Here is a 19,027-nt window from a genome sequence, read left to right as displayed (position 1 = left end):
AAAACCTGTCTTGCTGAAGGTCTCAGAGTATGGTTCAAGGTATGTAAGAGGACGGAATTGTGATATTCTGTCACTTAGTAGGTATGCCCTGTTGCACTTAGTGTCCAGGCATGCTCCTATGAACTGTAATTGCTGTGTTGGTTGTAGGTGTGATTTCTGAAAATTGATCACCAATCCTAATTCTTGCAAGCATTGTATCACCCGATGGAGGTGATTGAGTAAGATGTTTGGAGTTGGGGCGATTATGAGCCTATCGTCCAGATATGGAAAGATGGTTATACCTTGTTGTCTGAGATGAGCCACCACCACTACCGTGCATTTGGTGAAAACCCTGGGTGCAGCCGATAGTCCAAAGGGAAGAACTTTGTACTGGTAGTGTTGATGTCCGTAGTGAAAGCATAGGTAAAGCCACGAGGATGGATGGATTGGAATGTGTGTGTAAGCATCCTTCAGGTCGATGGAACACATCCAATCGTTGGTTTGAATCAGAGGAAGGATGGATTTCAAGGATACCATTTTGAATTTCTCTTTGGTGAGAAATTTGTTCAATTCCCTTAGGTCTAGGATGGGGCGAAGGCCACCCGACTTCTTGGGTATGTGGAAGTATGGGGAATAAAATCCTACTGATTGAGTCCCTGGGTAAATTTGTCGAATTGCTTTTTGTTTGCGAAGCAAAGCCATTTCCTCCCCCAGTTGTGGTTGGAAGTTGTGAATTCTGAGAGTGGAAAGATGAGGTAATATGGGTTTTGTGACAAATTGGAGTTGGTAGCCGTGACGTACTATCTCCAAAACCCATTGATCGGATGTTATTCTCTCCCAGGCTGCCAGGCAGGAGTGAATCCTGCCAGGTGGTGCTTGATATTGTGGTGGTGGCTGGGTAACTAAAAAGATGAAGTCGCTTTTACTGCAGTAGCCGGCTGTTGTGCCTGCTGTCTCTGGTTACGTGGTTTACCTCTACATTGGTTTGAGGTATTCTGTTGTGGAGCAGGACGCTAGTAAGCAGGGTAAGGTTGTGTACGAAAAGACTGGTAAGATCTGCAGGGTCTCCTGGCATATGATTGCCGACGAGTGGATCCCATATAATGACGTGTGTTCGAATAGTGAGGATGTGATGTTAATGATTGTACTGCTAGAGCTTCTTCCTTCAGTTTACCTACTGTGTCCTGAAATCGTTCTCCGAACAGGTTATCTCCTGTACATGGGAGGTTTGTTATCTTCTCGTGCAAATCTTCAAGTATCGAACTTGAGCCTAACCAAGCCAGTCTGCGGGCTGCAATGGCTGCTGCAGATGCCCTAGATGATGTTTCATATGCTTCATAGATTGATCTCAAAAGGTGTCGAGAACACTCTTCCATGACATGAACAGGCGGAGGTATCTGATCCGTAGTCGAGGAAAGCATACCTTTTATATCTTGTATGCACTCATATAGGTATTGTACCATGTGGAACTGATGGTGCATAATTCGGGCATTCAACATTGAGTTATGGTATATTTTCCTGCCAAACTCATCTAAATATTTGTTGTCTTTCTCTGGTGGGTATGAGGAATGCGACTGTTTTCTTAAATCTTTGCATCGCCGACTCTACTACAATTGAAGCGTGAGGTAAATTTATTTTATTTATTTCTTTTGTATACCGACATTCGATCGAGATATCACATCGGTTTCCAGATAACAGGTTGAATAGAGCCGGAACTGCCCTATTTTACATTGTAACAAGATAACAGTTGATTAAACAATTAATATAAGGAACATTGTAACATATGAATAAAATTAAAATTAAATATTAAATGTGGGTATATAGAAATGGCATATAGCCTATATACAATATGTACAATATGACTTGGTTACGAGTAGGGTGGGGGCCAGGGAATAAGGGAGGATAGAGAGGGGGAGGAGGGGTTATGCGTTCGTGCAGAGTAGAAGTTATGCGGTAAGGCTTTCAAGAGCGTTTATTTTAGGATGTTGGGGTTCAGGAGGGAATGCTTTCAAGAACAGCCATGTTTTGAGCTGTTTTTTAAAGACTTGCGGTGAGGGTTCGTTTCTGAGCTGTGGGGGAAGGAGTTCCAGAGGGTAGGGCCAGCTATTGTAATGGCTCGTTTGCGTGTTGTATTGAGGTGAGCATTTTTAAGAGTTGGGATGGCGAGGAGACCTGAGTTGGAGGATCTGAGATTTCTTTGTGTGATACATGGTTGGATGGTGTTGTTTAGCCAGACCATTCTGTTGTTGTTTATTTTTTTGTGAAGAAGAGTGAGGGTTTTATACTGGATTCTTTGTGTGATGGGCAGCCAGTGGAGGTCTTTGAGAGTGGGTGTGATGTGGGAGGATTTTCTGTGATTGGTGATAATTCTGGCGGCGGCGTTTTGTAGTACTTGGAGGGGCTTGATGTGGATTTCAGGAAGTCCAAGGAGGAGGGAGTTGCAGTAGTCGAGTTTTGAGAAAATAATTGATTGCAGTACTGTTCGGAAATCATGCGGTTGGAGGAGAGGTTTGAGTTTTTTTAAGTGTTTGAAGTTTGAAAAATCCATCTTTGATTATATTGGAGATGTGTCGTTTAAAGTTGAGTTGGCTGTCGATGGTTACTCCTAGGTTTTTTGTGGATGGTGTGAGTGAGGTTCTTGATAAGTTTGGCATCCCAGTGTTGTTTGCGCTTCCTGGGTTGTTTGAGGGGGTGCTCTCGAGGGGGGAAGAGGGACGGTCGTCCTGGATGTGAATGATTTCTGTTTTGGCTTGGTTGAGGCAGAGTGATAGTTGTGATAGCAGTTGAGATAAATTTGAACTGAGTTTGTTCCATCTTTCCATGGTGAGTTCAATGGATTTGGTGATGGGGAGTAGAATTTGAATGTCGTCTGCATAAACGAAGTAGGTGAGGTTGGCATCAGAGAGGTATTTGCATAGTGGGAGGAGGTAGATGTTGAAGAGGGTCGAGGATAGTGAAGAACCTTGAGGGACGCCATGGGTGAGGGGCACTTGGGAGGATTCAGAAGAGTTTGTCTTGACAATGAAGGATCTGTTAGAGAGGTATGATTTGAACCAGTTGAGTGTAGTGTCTTGCAGACCGATCTCTTTAAGTCTGGTGAGGAGAGTTCTGTGGTTGATGGTGTCAAATGCGGCTGATATATCGAGGATGTGGTATAGAGTATGGTGATGTTTTCCTCGTACAAAATTTTATGTCCGTCTTCCTGGAAACCCCTGAGATTGCGTAAGGTGGTTCCCAGGATTTCTTTAAGACTGAATGCAGGAGTTCTTGTGGTGGAAGAGATGTTGGTTCTCCTGGAGTATCGAAAATCTTTAGGAGGCCAAGAGTTTCTGATCTAGGGTCTGTTTCTTTTTGAACCTCTAGATGCAGTATTGAACCTAATTTTTCCAGAAATTTTGGATATGTAAGGTCTTCCGGAGGGGAATACGGTTCCTGAGGTTGTTCCTACAGATCCGATGGGAATCCCGTAGATGATGATGGGGATGTTTGCGGTGAAGGAGAATCAAAAGATATATCCTGTTTATAATTTGGTGAGGCTGGTCGGTTTGCTATGGGATATGTTGGAGGCTCCACCAACTGCTCTCTATTAGTCTGTGTCTTATGTTCCGGAGAACTGCCAGAAGCAAGATTAGTCATTTTGAATGATGACTGCAGAGATTCATAAAATCCTGCTAAGGATTGGGACAATTGATAAAATGCCTCTTTTGTATGAGGGGGCATTATTGTACAACCATCTGGTTCTTGTGACTCACATGCTTTAGGTTGCATTGGAGTGTTGTGAGGTAAAGTATTGGATACTTTATGGTCTTTCTGTTTTTTTGTCGCATATCCTATCCATCGAATCCTCTGAAGCTGTAGAAGCGTTAGAGGAAGCAAGTTGTATTACCTCTGTATGGGAGAAGGTATTTGAAGCTGGTATGTGAGATGATTTAGAAGTCGAAGGGCTTACTTCCCATGTTGCACTCCGCTTTGCCGACCTTTTGTGGTGGTAGTGATGTGAGTGCTTATGATAATAGTGTGACGACGAGTCTGTATGACTTCTACGTGAAGATGGTGATCGCTTTCTGCGTTTTATTGTAAACTCTGTCGAAGTAGCTCTCGAAGAGAGGGAAGTACCCAAACGAGGTGGGGTTATCGATGGAGAGGTGGAATGAGACCTTTGTGAGGGTCCACGTCGTCTCTTCAACTCATGGTGTAGTACCTGAGACGTGTGTTCCTGTGTCTTGTGCGCCGACTTGGATTTGTGCGCGGATCTAGACTTGTGCATATATCTTTCTGTGTCTGTGCGCACAAAAGTTATCTGCGACGATGTCTCCGGCACCATGCGCACAGACATGTCTGGCACCGGGCGCGCAAGTGTTGTCAGCGCCCTGCGCGCAGATGTGGTCGGCGCCGTGCACGCAGATTTTCCCTTCATCGCGTGCACAGGTGTCTTCGGCGCCGTGCACGCCGATGTCTTCAGCGCCCTGCGCACAGAAATTTTCTGCGCCATGCATGCAGGGTCCTTCGGCGCCATGCACGCAGAAGTGTTGTGTGCCGATAGGTTCTTCAGGCGCAGAAGTGTTATACGGCGTCATAGTTTTATGCGCATAAGGCATCTTAGATGCCGCGATTTTTGGCGTCAGTGTCTCTTGCGCCGGCGCTTCTGGCTCCATGGATTGTTTGAAATCCGATGGCCTTTGCCGGCTTGCCATGTCCTTACCTCCAAGATTGGAGGAGTGAGGATTCCACGAAGATGCCCTCTTTTTTGAGGGAGCCGGTAAGATTATAGGGCCAGGCGACGAATGAGCCTCCGATGGCTCTGGTGAGGCAAAAAGTTCCTGAAGCCTGTAGGCCCGTTGTTTCAGGGCTCTCGGAGACATCCTCAAACACAATTCACAATCTTCACGATTGTGATCCGGCCCTAGGCATCGGTAACATCGGTCATGTCCATCCGTGACAGACATTACTTTGCCACATTTACAGGGTTTAAACCCTGATTTTAACATTTTTAATAATAACGCTGAGGAGAAGAACAGCTCCGCATGCAACCCCGTGTGCGGAAAGAACAAACTGAGGAGATTCCGTTACTTTCCTGCGCGGGAACACACGCGCAGCCGCAGAGAACAAAGCTCTGATCTCTGCTTTGACAAGCTCCGCCTCCTGGACCTGATTGACAGATACCATGACAGCATGGCTAATTCAGCCCTGCTATCGATGGGAAAACATATAAATGTGAATTTAACATATACATCAAATGTAAAAATTGAAATTATATGAAATTATATAAAATATATAAAATAAAAAATACAGACAAACAAACGTTAGACAACACTTAATGCCAAAAATCGTAGTGACATGGTCTAAAACAGTGGTCCCCAACCTTTTTTGCACCAGGGACCGGCTTCAAGCAAGACCATTTTTCCATGGCCCGGCAGGGCGGGGTGGGGTGGGGTAGGGGCGGGGCTTTGGTCATATGGGGGTGGGGTTATGGAGAGGGTTGGATTTTAGTGCACACTTATCATTTAATTATGACATTTATAATGTGAATGTGACTCAACTCACCATAGGTTCTCATATGCATGGCACACTGACCCATGATCGTCATGGGGCTAGATGTAAAAGTACAGTTTGTATCCACGGGAACCCCCCTGACCCACAATAATGGATGTAAAGCAGAATTATGACATTCCCCATACAACTCACCCTACAAAAAAGATATTCTGGTTCTGGTGTCATCTCAGTAACAGCAACTGAAACTCCTTCTACTTCCAGGCTCAATAGCCCTACTTATGAAAAGACAGCAGTTTACCACCAATGCATGTCCTCTGAGAAAACACAACAAATAAGACTGATACACACGCTTACATGCTAGCAAAATATCTCATCTCGGTAACAGACACAGAACCGACCTAACATACTCCCAGGATCTGTAGTAATGCACAAACTAATCCGCACATAGTTACACCTGTATTATGGAATACACTCAAACAGGAGCAACCCTATCTATGAAAAGGCAACACTACAAATATTAAATCAGGTGCTAAAAACCAATACACCTCTTATTAGGAAAACAGAACTAGCAAGCAGCTATAGATCCCCACACAGAAATAATTGTAAAACTATACTAATAAGCAGAATAAATGTTTCAAAACAGCTATGAACAGAATAACATCCAACAATTAAAAATTCATAAAAACTATTAAACATTCTCCAAACACCAATAAAATATTTCAAAAAAGCAGACATCACACAATTAAAATGGCAGTCAAGAAAAATAAACTTAAAAAGCCACCTTTACTTACCCCCTCCAGCAGCTCTCCTACTCCCCTTCCCTGCAGGCCGTGGCACTCACCAGAAGCAGCAGTAGAAGCTAAGCTCTATATTCATGGTCCTCTTCCTTAGTGCCCATGACTCACACACACACCATTACCAGTCATGCCCCCATGACCAGTTCTGTCTCTCACACACCAATCATCTCCCAAACAGTCTTTGACAAACACACCAGTCACCTTCCTGAACAGTTTCTCTCATGCCATACACACACACACACACACAGGCTTCCCACTCCCGTGTTCTACTTACATATATGGGCTTCTCACTCTCATAATCACTTTCTGTCTCTCTTTCTCTCTCAAACACACACACACCCCCACACACACTCACTCACCAGTCTCTCACTCCCATGCTTGTTCTCTCCACATGCACAGGCTTCTCATTCCCATAATCATTTTCTTTCTCTCTCTCACACACACACACTCACCAGTCTCTCACTCCCATGTTCTCTTTCAGATATACAGGCTACTCCCCTCCCATGATGTGTCTCACACACACCCAGGTTTCTCACTCCCATGCTCACTCTTCACATGCACAGGCTTCTCATTCCCATAATCACTTTATTTCTCTCTCTCTCACACATACACACCAGTCACCTGATCTCGCTCATGCATACACACACACAGGTTTCCCACTCCCATGTTCTCTTTCAGATATACAGGCTTCTCCCTCCCATGCTGTGTCTCACACACACCCAGGTTTCTCACTCTCATGCTCACTCTCTTCACATGCACAGGCTTCTCATTCCCATAATCACTTTCTCTCTGTTACACACACACCAGTCTCTCTCATTTCCATGCTCACTCTCCACGTGCACAGGCTTCTCATTCCCTGAATCACATTCTCTCACATTCACACACACCAGTCTTTTTCTCTCACACACACCATCACCTTACCAAGCAGTCTCTCTCTCTCATGCATGCACACTCACCCAGGTTTCTCACTCCCACAACACCAGGCTTCTTACGCCCATGCTTTCCCACATACCCAGACTTCTCACTTCCATGCTTTTTCTCTCTCACACACACACATCAGTCACCTCCCTGACTAATGTCTCACACTCTCACATACACATCAGTCATCTCCCTGAGCAATCACTTTCATTGTCTCTCACATACACACACACACATCAGCTCTCTGACCAGTCAATCACACACATGCTGGCTGCCTGCTTCTCTCTCTTTCTCTCACTCACTTCCTCTTCTCCCCCCGAGCACAAATGGGAGCTGCAGCAGCTCCCGCAGGCCAAGAAAGAAGAATCCCATCGGCCGCGGGAGGCTCATGCTGCTGTCTCCTTTCTCGATTACCGGCTGCTTCTATTGCTCGGGGACCGACGCTGCAGCCGCCGCTGCTACTTTATCACGCGGCACGGCTCTTTCTCCTTCCCGCACACCGCGTATCACTTCCTGTTCCGGGTCACGGGAGGGCAGGCGCGGGAAGAAGAAAAGGCCAGCCGCGGGTGCCACAGCTTCTTCTAGCACCGCTGCCGTTCCCGCTGGGCTTGAACGTGCTGACAGCCCGGCGGCAACGGCAGCGGGAGAGACTGGGAGCGCGCGACACACCTGCCGGTGCTTGGCGGCGCCGCGGACCGGCAAAAAACTCCCACGGCCCGGTCCCGGTCCGGTGGTTGGGGACCCCTGGTCTAAAAGGACCTAATTCCTTATATGAAAAATGTCTAAGTCCATATGCGCCTATATCTGTGTCCAAATATAATTAAACAACTTTTTAAATACCTATTTATATTATAGGCGCATATGGACTTAGACATTTTTCATATAAGGAATTAGGTCCTTTTAGACCATGTCACTAAGATTTTTGGCATTAAGTGTTATCTAACGTTTATATTTGTCTGTATTTTTTATTTTATATATTTTATATAATTTCATATAATTTCAATATTTACATTTGGTGTATATGTTAAATTCACATTTATGTGTTTTTACATGTGTTTGCATTTGTTTTGTTCTGTTAGCCCCTGAAGCAGCTCAAAGAGTGAAACTTGGCCCGAGTCGGGCTTTTTATGATGTCTTGTGCAAAATAAAGAACTCCTGGTGTTCACTGATCCTCTTGTCTTGATCGCAACTAGAACTTTGACTAGGCACACTAAGCATGCCCAGCATGCCCTATACCACACGTCCATGCGGGGCCCCTCTCCAGCTTTATAATATACAATTATGATTAAAAAAAAAAATAGGGGAGTCACATGATGCTATAAGCTATGATGCTGTGGATCCCTAAAAGGCTAGAGGATGGGAATAAATAAAAAAGATAAACTGGCATGGAGCGGCAGATATTACCCTTAAGAGAAACATGGGGGTAACCTGCATGGAGCGGGAGTTGCTACCCTTAAGAGAAACATGGGGGTAACCTACATGGAGCAGCAGTTACTACCTTGGGAAGCTTGCTGGGCAGACTAGATGGACCATTTTGGTCTTTTTCTGCCATCATTACTAGGTTACTATGCTATCAGTCGGCTCCTTCTGGGCCTGCTTACCATCTGCCCCTGACCTGCTGAATCCGGCGGTATTTGTTGTGGCTCTGGATAGTCAATACGGAGGAGTGAGCACTGACCGGGAAAGTATTAATCCGAGACGGGACATGTCAAGCCGGCTTGGGAAAAAAGAAAAAAGATACAAGCTCAGCCTACAGATTCCAAAATGGCCAATGGTAAAACAGAGGGAATGAATAAGACTGTCCAGACGGAAGTGTTAATTGTCAGAAAGCAATTGATCTTAAACTGGATGGGAAATTTGAGACAATTTTTTGCAAAACAATGTCCTCTTGGGTTCCATCGATTCTACTGCACTGTGTCTGATTGCCATGGAACAGAACGTCTCAGATTTAGAAGATGGCGCACAAGGCTCTGACACTGCAGTGAGCAGAGCGAAGCAGCGGATTGAGGCTATTGAAAATAAGTTGGAGGATTTGGAAAACAGCTCGTGCCACAGCAACCTAAGGTTTGTGGGCCTCCCTGAAATGCTGTTGGACACTGAGCTAAGGGAATTCCTGAAGAAATGGCTGCTGGCATCCCTACAACTCCCTATCACGCTGGGACCACTACACATAGAGGGCGCACTTTGTATAGGCCCAAGGCAGGAAAACCGCGATTGTCCATGCATGGTTACTGCTCGCTTTTTAGATTTTGCACAAAAGTCTGATATACTACAAACAGTGCGTTGGGGAATTCAACCTCGTATGGGGGAAGAGGAAAGTGTCGATCTTTTAGGATTGCTCGACGAAACTAGCCGGGCTCTGTGGAGCCTTCTCCACCACATGTTCTTCCTTATTTCAAAAGAAGGTGCGTTTCTCCCTAGAGTGCCCGGCCAAGCTGCGGGTCACTCATGCTGGTGTCACCTCCATTTATAACACATCTGCAGAGGCTCCACGGTTCCTTCAGTCGCTGAACGGGGAAGGATTTCTGACATTTTGTTGCTAACCAAAATAACACTAATTTTACTCTTATGCTTGTTAGCCTTTCAGTACACATACCGAAGGAGTTTATAAGTTGGCCAGATGTTATCCTGCTTGGCACTGGGCATCTGGAGCTGCCCTGGGACATTGCATAGACTGGACTATTGCATTTGTCTATGGCATAGATATGATCTATTTTGGAGTCTCACGGCCTGTTTTTAGTTTCAGAGAGTTGGCGATGTGTGCCTTCCCCTACATAAACAAGTCTTTACTTTCGATGCTGTCTTAATGGGGCAATTTTTTTTTCTTTTTCTTTTGTTAAAAAAAATGCGGCAAGAATGTTTGCAAAACTCTGGACTCGTAAGACTGCATCCTATTAAATAAATCTTCCTTGAAGAGCTTCAGTAGTCTGATCAGGACTCAATGCAGTACTAATACCATGCCTCTCAGGCTGTTACACCAGTGCTTTATTTTATTTTTTTTCCCTAGAAGCACAGACACAGAACTCCAGAGCATTATGGGGATTCTTCCATTATGTAACTCCCTTTTGCTGCAAAGCATAGATTTCGGTCAGTGATTCCAAAGAGGGCTTGACTAATCACCTACAAGGCACAGCACTGGTAGAATAAGCTAATATTAGCATTCTCTCTCTCAGGACAATACTTTTATATATTTCATGATTCTTTATACACTGCTTTATTTTATTCTTCTCCAGTGCCTTCCGGAGTTAAGAAAAAGTATATTGTGCTATTATGGACAATTGAGAAGATTTATTTATTTATTTGTTTTTTTATATACCGACATTCAACATAAGTCATCACATCGGTTTACATATAACAAATTGAAAAAGAAAAGGTTACATTGTAATAAATAGTAGAAAGTAGATAGACAAAACAGTAGAGGGAGAATTAATTAATGAGCAGGGGAAATAAAGAAAGTATGATTAGCAAACATTAAATAGAGTGGTGATGATGATTCTTCTTATTATGTTGGCTATGCTTTCTCAAAGAGCCATGTTTTTAATTTTTTTTTTTTAAATGTTTGTGATGAAGGCTAAATTCTTAGTTCAGTGGGGAGGGTGTTCTATAAAAGTGGCCCGGCCAATGCGAAAATGCGTTCTTTTGTTGAGTTGAGGCGGGTTAATTTTGGGGAGATAGTTGCAAGGAGATCAGTGTTAATGGAGTGCAGATTTCTCTTTGGGACTTTGAAATGAAGTATTGTATCTATCCATTTTGTCTCGTTGTTATATAAAGCCTTATGGATAAAGATGGTGGGTGGGAGATGTATTTTGGGCTTCTTCCGGCTCCCATAAAGCAGGAGTGACTATTTTAATTAACAAAACTTTGTCCTTTCAAAATGTGATCACTATTAAAGACCCAGGGGGTTGATTTCTAATATTAAAGGTTCCCTTGGGGGGAAACAGATAACTTTATGTAACATATATGCTCCTAATCATTAATATTCACAGTTCTTGCAATCTATTTTTCAAACACAAAGTATTTATATCAGGCCCCTTGGTGTTTGGGGGTGATTCAGGATTGGATAAATCTCATCCTGGTTTTCTGATGTGCTCTGGAAGATAAGGTTATCCTATTAAGTTGCAAATAATTGGACCTTATCAATGCATGGTGTACTCTGCATTATACGGAACGCGATTATACTCATGTTTCGAGGGCCCATGCATCACAGTCGTGCATTGACTACTTAACTACTGTGTTATTCTCTAAAGCGTCTAATGCAATGATTGGGCCCATAGAGGTTTCAGATCATGCTATGATTTGGGTGGATATCATCTGATTAGATGTTGGGATGCGATGCCGCCATTGGCGCTTCCCAGTGTATCTTGCTAATGATTCTAACCTTCAAAATTTTCTGCATCAGAAGTGGGACGAGTTTCAAGAGCACAATAAGGAGCATATTACAGACCCTGCCCTTTTTTGGGAAACAGGCAAGGTAGTGCTTAGAGGGGAGAGTATCACTTTAATAGCCTATAGATGTAGGGCCTAGGATACTAAGCTCCTGAAATTGGAAAAACGAGTGCACAGTAATAGACTGCGACTGGCCAGATGGCGAGTCGCAGTCTATCACTTTACATCCTTGGCTGTGTTGAATACATTGATCCACGAATGTACGAAGAAATCAATGTTTTACTATAGATATGAATGTTAATTTTGTAAACTGTTGTGATCTTTTCATGAAACATCGGTATATAAAATGTCTAAATAAATAAAATAAAATAAATAAATACCAACTTTTCCAACATGGGAGCAAGGAAGGGAAATTATTGGCTACTATGGTCAAACATAAAATGGGGGCCAAATACATCTCTGCAGTGCGTGATAAAAAGCACTAAATAATTAATTCTATTGAGGGAATAAGTGAGGTTTTCCTCAAATATTTCAGCAGCTCTACTCCAGGCAGCTGGTGGATACAGCGGCGAGAGATAGTTTCTTTCAGAAGATAGCACTCCTGCAGCTTATGGATGTACAACTTGATAAGTTAAATGCCCCAATTTGCATAGAGGAGATTCAATATGGGATTTGGGGTGCTCCTGCGTATAAAGCCCCTGGGCCTGACTGCTATGGCTGTGAATTAGATAAGATTTTAAGAGAACGGGTGTCCCATGCCCAGCTTCTTATGTATGAACATCTTATAAATAAGCAGTGTTTTCCATATAACACAAATAAAGCATTGATAGCTTATTCCCAAGAAGGATAAAGATCCACTTTTAGCAGAATCATATAGGCCCATTTCGCTGCTGAAGTTTGATACAAAATTATTAGCCAAAGTATATGCAAATCGGTTAGTGTGTGTCATTCCATCATTGGAGGAGGATCATCAGGTGGGCTTTGTGTGGGGACAGCATTCAGAAGGGTACTGGCATCTATTGCGTGGAGCACATCTCATGAGATACCTTGATTGCTGATTAGTTCTGATGCCGAAAAAGCCTTTGATTGAGTGGCGTGGGACTCTCTCTTTTTTGTCTGGATTGCGTGGTACATGGATAGAGGTGATCCATTTGCTCTATTCCGATCCTAAGGCTCGGATTTTGGTGAATGAGTCCCCTACGAGTGAGTTTGCTTTACAGTGGAGTATACGGCAGGGATGCCGTCTATCACCCTTATTATTTATTTTTTCTTTAGAGCCGCTTTTATGGGTGATTCATCAAAATGTTCGTATTTCAGTTATTCAGATAGGCAATAGTATGTTTAAGATTGCCACTTTTGCAGATGATCTGCTTGTCCATCTTAGTAACCCAGTAGAGTTGCTGACTACTCTGCTGGAGGAATTTGTTACTTTTGGATCATTTTCTGGGTTCAAACTGAATATGAGCAAATTTATTTATTTATTTATTTTATAACTTTTATATACCGGCATTCGTAAAAAACATCATGTCGGTTTACATGTAACTGAGAAAGGAAATTACAATGATAGGTGGAGGAAAGATAAATAGTTAAAAGGTAGGTTAACTTTACTGTGGTGCCAACATGCGTCACAGTTAAAACGCGATTATATATGATAAACCATATTAGACAAGAATTAGATAATATTATACAAAGTTAGACAAAATTAATTAAGTACAAGGGGAGGTGGTGCGAGGGGTGGGGGGTGGATGGTGAGGCGCGGGGGGGGAGGAGGAGGAGGAGGGGCTGAGGGAGGCGGTGGGTGGCAGGGGGAAGCAGGGGCAGTAATGGGGAGGGGGGAAGAGGGTAGGGTGGTGGAGGGAGGGAGGGGTGCTGTACAGGGGATATGGCGAACATTATGAGTAATTGTACAAGAGGCGGGGGGAAAGGGTGTAATAAGTGGGGGGGGAGGGGGGGTGAAACTGTACAAGTGAGCTGTGGGTAACGGTGAGGATGGTGAGTTGGTAACAGTAAGAGGAAGCTGCTTAGAGGAAGGAGGGTGGTGGAGGTGGGTGGGGGGAGGTGAGGGGGGGGGGCAATTGGAGGCAATGGCATCCCCTGCTCAGTATAAGTCGGTGTGGGGTGAGGAGTTTCCCCTTAAAAGGGCAGGGAATTCTTTCCGATATCTTGGGGTGCAGGTATCTATGAATCTTGCAGAGATTTATGATTTAAACATCTTACCAACGATAAAAACCTTAAAAAATTAAGTTTTTGGAGTGGAAGGATTTGCCTCTTTCTGTGACTGGTAGGGTGAACTGATTCAAAACGCTTCTTTGGCCTCAGTGGCTGTATGTTCTGCAAACTGTTCCATTAGTACTACAGAAGCAGGATATTAACTTAATTTTGTGTGGCGGGAAAAAGAACAAGGTTTCCGATACTGAGAAAGTTAGGATCTTGGCAACAAGGAGGCTTAGGTATCCCAGATGTGGACGAGTACAACATGGCGTGTTTATTGCAACTTGTCAAAGATTGGTTATTTAATACTGCTTCTTTCACTCCTCTGGATCTGGAAAAGGAGGTGGTAAAACCCTTGCAGCTTCAATTTGTGTTGCATACTAGACTGGCTTGGTTGCCGCAGGAGATGCTTCGGAATTTTTCTATAGTTTCTTTACGAAAGTCATGGATCTACCTTTGTGGCAAATTGAGACATGAACCTTGGGAAGCAGTTTACCTGCCTATAAGGGGCAATTTGGATTTTACACCGGGTCTCCAGGCTAAGGCATTTGTTCATTGGGCAATACAGGGTACAGATTCTTTATTGCAAGTGGTGGACTCACAGGGCAATCTGCTTTCATATCACACGCTGCAAACTCAATTCAATCTTTCACCTAAATTCTTCTTTGCCTTCCTTTAACTGAAATATTATATTTTATCGTTGTAGTCTGTTCATTTAAAGAACACATTTGCAGATCAGATCGAAGAATTTTTTAAAATTGAAGCCCAAAGTTTACCGGTTCTCTATTACGTACCGAGTGGAAATCTGATCTGCTTGATAACTTGGGCGATTTTCCTATTCCTCACTCTTCTAAACACATACCTGAGCTGACGGAAGATGCAAAGTTAAGAGAGTTGCAATACAAATTCTTACAGAGGGCATATTTGTCACCTACCTGGCTGCAGAGAGTAGGTTTTCTGAAATCAGAGATCTGCAATAGATGTCAACAGACCAGGGGTACTTCGGGGCACGCCCGGTAATTCAATCCCATTGGGGAAAATTGCATCAGTATTTATCTTTTGTGGTGGGACAGACTGTGGTCTTTATTCTGAGGGAGTAAAATTCAGGGGACTGGGAAAATGTCTTTTGCTGAGGAAAGTCTGTTTAATTGGCAAGCAGGCCAAACTCTCACAATGGTGCGAACAGGAGCCCCGTTCTTTTGATTATGGAGGAATAAATTCCATTGTTTGATGCAGATGGGAAATCCACACACAAATTGGTCTTTTACATATAAGCAAACGTTTGTTGATATTTGGCACCCTTATCTATAGCACTTGTACCCACAGGCCAGGAGTGAGGTCATTAATTACCCATAAGCTTTAGGTGCCCTGCTGCTCGGATTTCTACTGTGAGTGATCCCTTGCTGATTAGGAGGTAGGGTTAGGGAAGGAGGGATGGGTATAAACCTGAGGTCTGAGGGTGGGTTCATTTATAGTGTAATGAAGCACATTGGTATTATTTCTGTACTGCCCTTGGGTGGGGTTGGGTGGGTGTATATAGCATAGTGAGGAAAAGTGTTGTAAAATAACAAAAAATATATACTACAGTGTGCTGCGATAATGGTCAGAGTGCTTGCACGCAAAACAAAAAATGTGTAAAAATCTAAATAAAATGAGAGTAACCCATCAACAATTCACTTTTCCTTTTAATCAGAGAGCGTTCATAAACACATGAGTGTATCTTTAAACAATAATGGTTAAACAGATATGGTAAAAATTAGTGCCCCAACACGGGACTGTGTTTTGCGATGCTGTATTGGGAGGGACAGAAACAAACCCAATGGGAGTCAGAGAAGCTTTGTAAACAAAACAAAAATATCTACAGTACCTGAATGTAAACCAGTGTGATATCTCGATTGAGATCGAATGTCGGTATATAAAAACAATTAATAAATAAATAAAATAAATAAAACAAAATAAAGATAAAATGCAAAACCACAAATAGGCATGAGGCAGGAAGCATATAGAATTAAGGGTCATATATATACCAAACATAAGGTAAATTATATAAACTGTCTAAAAAACAGATCTGAACTTAAGGCAACAGGTCCCTGAAAAGGAAAAAACAATATTTTTAATATTTCAATTTGTTTTAATATTCTGATTTTTAAATATTCCAGAAAACCATTTGTAAGGGCTAAATGAAAGTGAATGCCAAAAAAGTGTATTGGAATCAGTAAGTAAGAGAAGACTTTAACAAAAAAGTTGTTGTTTTACATCCCTGATAAAAGGAAAATGTGAAGAGTAGCCTGATCAGTTAGAGATAGGTCCAAACTGGAGGTATATATTGATTAAGCTAGAAAACAAACAAGGGATGCAAAATAGACCAGCAGAGAGAATAATGGATCCAGGAATGGAAGGGGGGAATTATAAAGGTAAACAAGGAAGAATTGGTAAAAGAGTGTAAAAGTAAGCCCAACTGAGGAGTACACAATCTTTCAAGACAGCAAGGTCAAGACCTTAAAGGGTTATTTTAAACTAAAAACGCATAAAGCGCAAGGCCCATAACAATAAAGGCTGCTTACCCAAGAGGGAACAGAAAACAAAAAACCGACATGAAAAAAATGTTTAATAAAGAAAGATAAAGGTACGAGAGTTGTGATTTAGCTGCAAAGTAAAACCCCTATCAGAGGACGAAACGGGAAAAACGTATAGATTTAGAAGCGGTTTTCGAGCGCCGTCAGAGTGGACTGTCATTCAGGAAAAAGGCTCGAGCTCACTAAAGACACAAAAATGTATTTTTGTTTAAACCAAATTATAACTGATTGCTTAGAACACCGTCGGGCAAACGGTGTGAAACATTTTATGAAGTGTAACATGAGAAATTGTAAGAAACACAGAGCAACATAATGTGATAATTGCACCATCATAGAAAAGAACAGTAAAAAATGTATAGTGGTTTAGAAATAAGCAATGTGGTACACTGGAAGAGCCATGCCCGTTTAAAAAAGGAAATGTGAATAATTATTAAAAAAAAAAATACCTGAACAGGGGAAATTTAGGAATAAACAAATACTTATAGAATCTAGGACAGCATTGCAAGCCCAGCTGAAGCCGGCTGTCAATCCAGAAAGGGGCTCAGAGTCCCTAAAATGAAAATGAAGGAACTAATAAATAAATAGAAAGACGACATACTGGGTAGCACCAAGAAATGTATCGGTCAAAGGGGAAGGGTCAGAGACTGAAGGCTTGATCAAGCAAAGAAAAAGCAAAGTAAAAAAATGCCAACAAAAGGTGAAATAAATGTAAAAAAGTTACCCAGGGCCAGACGAGGTGCAGAGAAAGTCACTTTATCTTGAAGCGGGGCCACAGCGGACATCCAAAGATAACTCAGCGTACAGAGGGGATGAGCAGCGATAGCCGCAGGTGTAAAAGCCGGCTGACTTGAAAAGCGCGCCAAGAGCCGTTGTCAGTCAGGATGACATCACCAACTGGTGGCATAAGAGCTGACAACGGTGGCTGATCGACAGGTAAGCTAGCATGAAATAAACGTATAGAAAAGATAAAAACCCCTCAAGAAACGAAATATACCCAAACAAGAGAATGAACATAGCCTGAAAAAGGGTGGAAATCATTAACATGGGAAATGAAGATGAAGAAAGAAAAAAACTTTTTTTTTTTTTTTTAAGGATAGATGGTACCATGGTGAGGGAGGCAAAGGAACACAACAATTTTTTCACAGATGACCCCACTCAATCTCTTTATTTAAGCCAGCAGGAGTTAGAGAATGAAGCTCAAATATCCAGCGTTATTCATGTCTGACAAGGAAAGTGGAGAAATCACACCTGCGGGGGAACCGGTGGGGGTACCTCCAAGGCAAAACCACCCGCAAATCAGAAATCATGTGATTATTGACTGACCAATGTTCAACAAGAGGCGCCTCCAATTTATTATTCCGAATGCAGAAGGCCAAAAATAGCCAAAATGAGTACACTCACACCACGAGGCTTACAGCTTCACAGAGAGAGAGACTGGAGAAGGATCCCATGTGGACCCGTGGTATAGGGCATGCTGGGCATGCTCAGTGTGCCTAGTCAAAGTTCTAGAAACTTTGACATAGGTTTTCTTCATCGAGGCTCCACCTGTCGCCCATGTGTGAGGTCTAACATCCTGCTTATCCTCGGAGAATAACTTGTTCATCCAACGTTGATCGTGCTGTCGAATTATCCAAATACGTGAAGATAATCAAGTATATTCAGTGGGGCGGCTGTGCCACTGAATGTCCTGCCCAAGCTAGCCAGAGAAGTTTATCCAGCTAACTCTGCAAGCCGGTCAGGGGCTAAATATTACCCCCATTGTTTTTCACCCCCTCCGCTTCTATTCAGGTAAATGCACATATGTACTGATACCGGTGTATAGGGTGAGAATTTTTCAGCTTGGTTTTGCACCCATGGGCATCCCTCAGTTCACTAATAAACATGGCTGGATTACTTTCTTTACCGACCTAACAGGAAGGCTCAGCTGAAAGGCTCAGTGCCTCTGGGGGAGAAGGAGTCTTAGCCATTGCACAATAGTGACACCTAGTGGCAATGCTTAGGGGATTCAAGGATTGAGTTCCAGAAAGATCCAGGGTCTGTGGCCATGGGCTGAGAATTATTATTGCAATGTTTGGGTGGGAAGAGGGTAAAACCCCCCCAAAAAACTGTAAAAGAAATCCCCTTCCCCACCAGATAAGTATGAATGAAGGCTTGTGACATCACAGCAGTCTTATGGAATCTTTTCATGGATAATGATTTTTGTTCCTGAGCAGAAGGATGTCACATAATCTCGTCACAGTTGTTCATGCATCACTTTCGCATGTGCTGCGCACCCACCACTCCTAGATTAATTAGATGCTCATTCAGCGATAGGTCAGTGACTCGTTTTTACCCATCTCTTACCCAAGCTGTCCAAATGTAATGTTCTCGTTAAACCGCAAGCTGTCATCACGTTCTTCTTGAGTCATGTGACACCACCTCTCCCTGCAGTGTAAAGACATCACACATTAGAGGGACTCCACGATCACTCAGCCATGTTCATCCTCTCCAACCATGTCATGCTGAAAAGGCTTCACCCTGGTGTCATCTACAGCCATACAGAGCAACACTGGTAAGAGAGGATCCAAACCTCAGAGGGATGCATGCAGAACCCTCCTTTCACAGCTCGTTCACCTACATCACCCGACTTCTTTCATGAATGCTAAGGAGACCCCGGGAGCCTGTCTA

The 19,027-nt window shown here is 43.1% G+C and overlaps 1 protein-coding gene across 4 annotated transcripts in view; it reads right to left on the bottom strand.

Annotated features, from left to right (window-relative positions):
* Nucleotides 1–19,027, bottom strand: part of KIAA0513 (KIAA0513 ortholog) — a 163,819-nt gene that overhangs the window by 16,286 nt on the left and 128,506 nt on the right. For 3 of the 4 annotated variants that reach the window (XM_029608043.1, XM_029608042.1, XM_029608041.1), the window contains one exon: nt 18,704–18,784. The exons of the other annotated variant lie outside the window; for it this stretch is intronic. In XM_029608043.1, the coding sequence (XP_029463903.1) occupies nt 18,704–18,784 (81 nt within the window). The remainder of the gene's footprint in view (nt 1–18,703; nt 18,785–19,027) is intronic. 4 annotated transcript variants of the gene reach the window in all.

The sequence above is a fragment of the Rhinatrema bivittatum genome, chromosome 7 (assembly GCF_901001135.1).
Source record: "Rhinatrema bivittatum chromosome 7, aRhiBiv1.1, whole genome shotgun sequence".
In the NCBI taxonomy this organism is placed as follows: domain Eukaryota; kingdom Metazoa; phylum Chordata; class Amphibia; order Gymnophiona; family Rhinatrematidae; genus Rhinatrema; species Rhinatrema bivittatum.
Note: the sequence above shows the minus strand (reverse complement) of the source record. Positions and strands in the feature narration are given on the sequence as shown.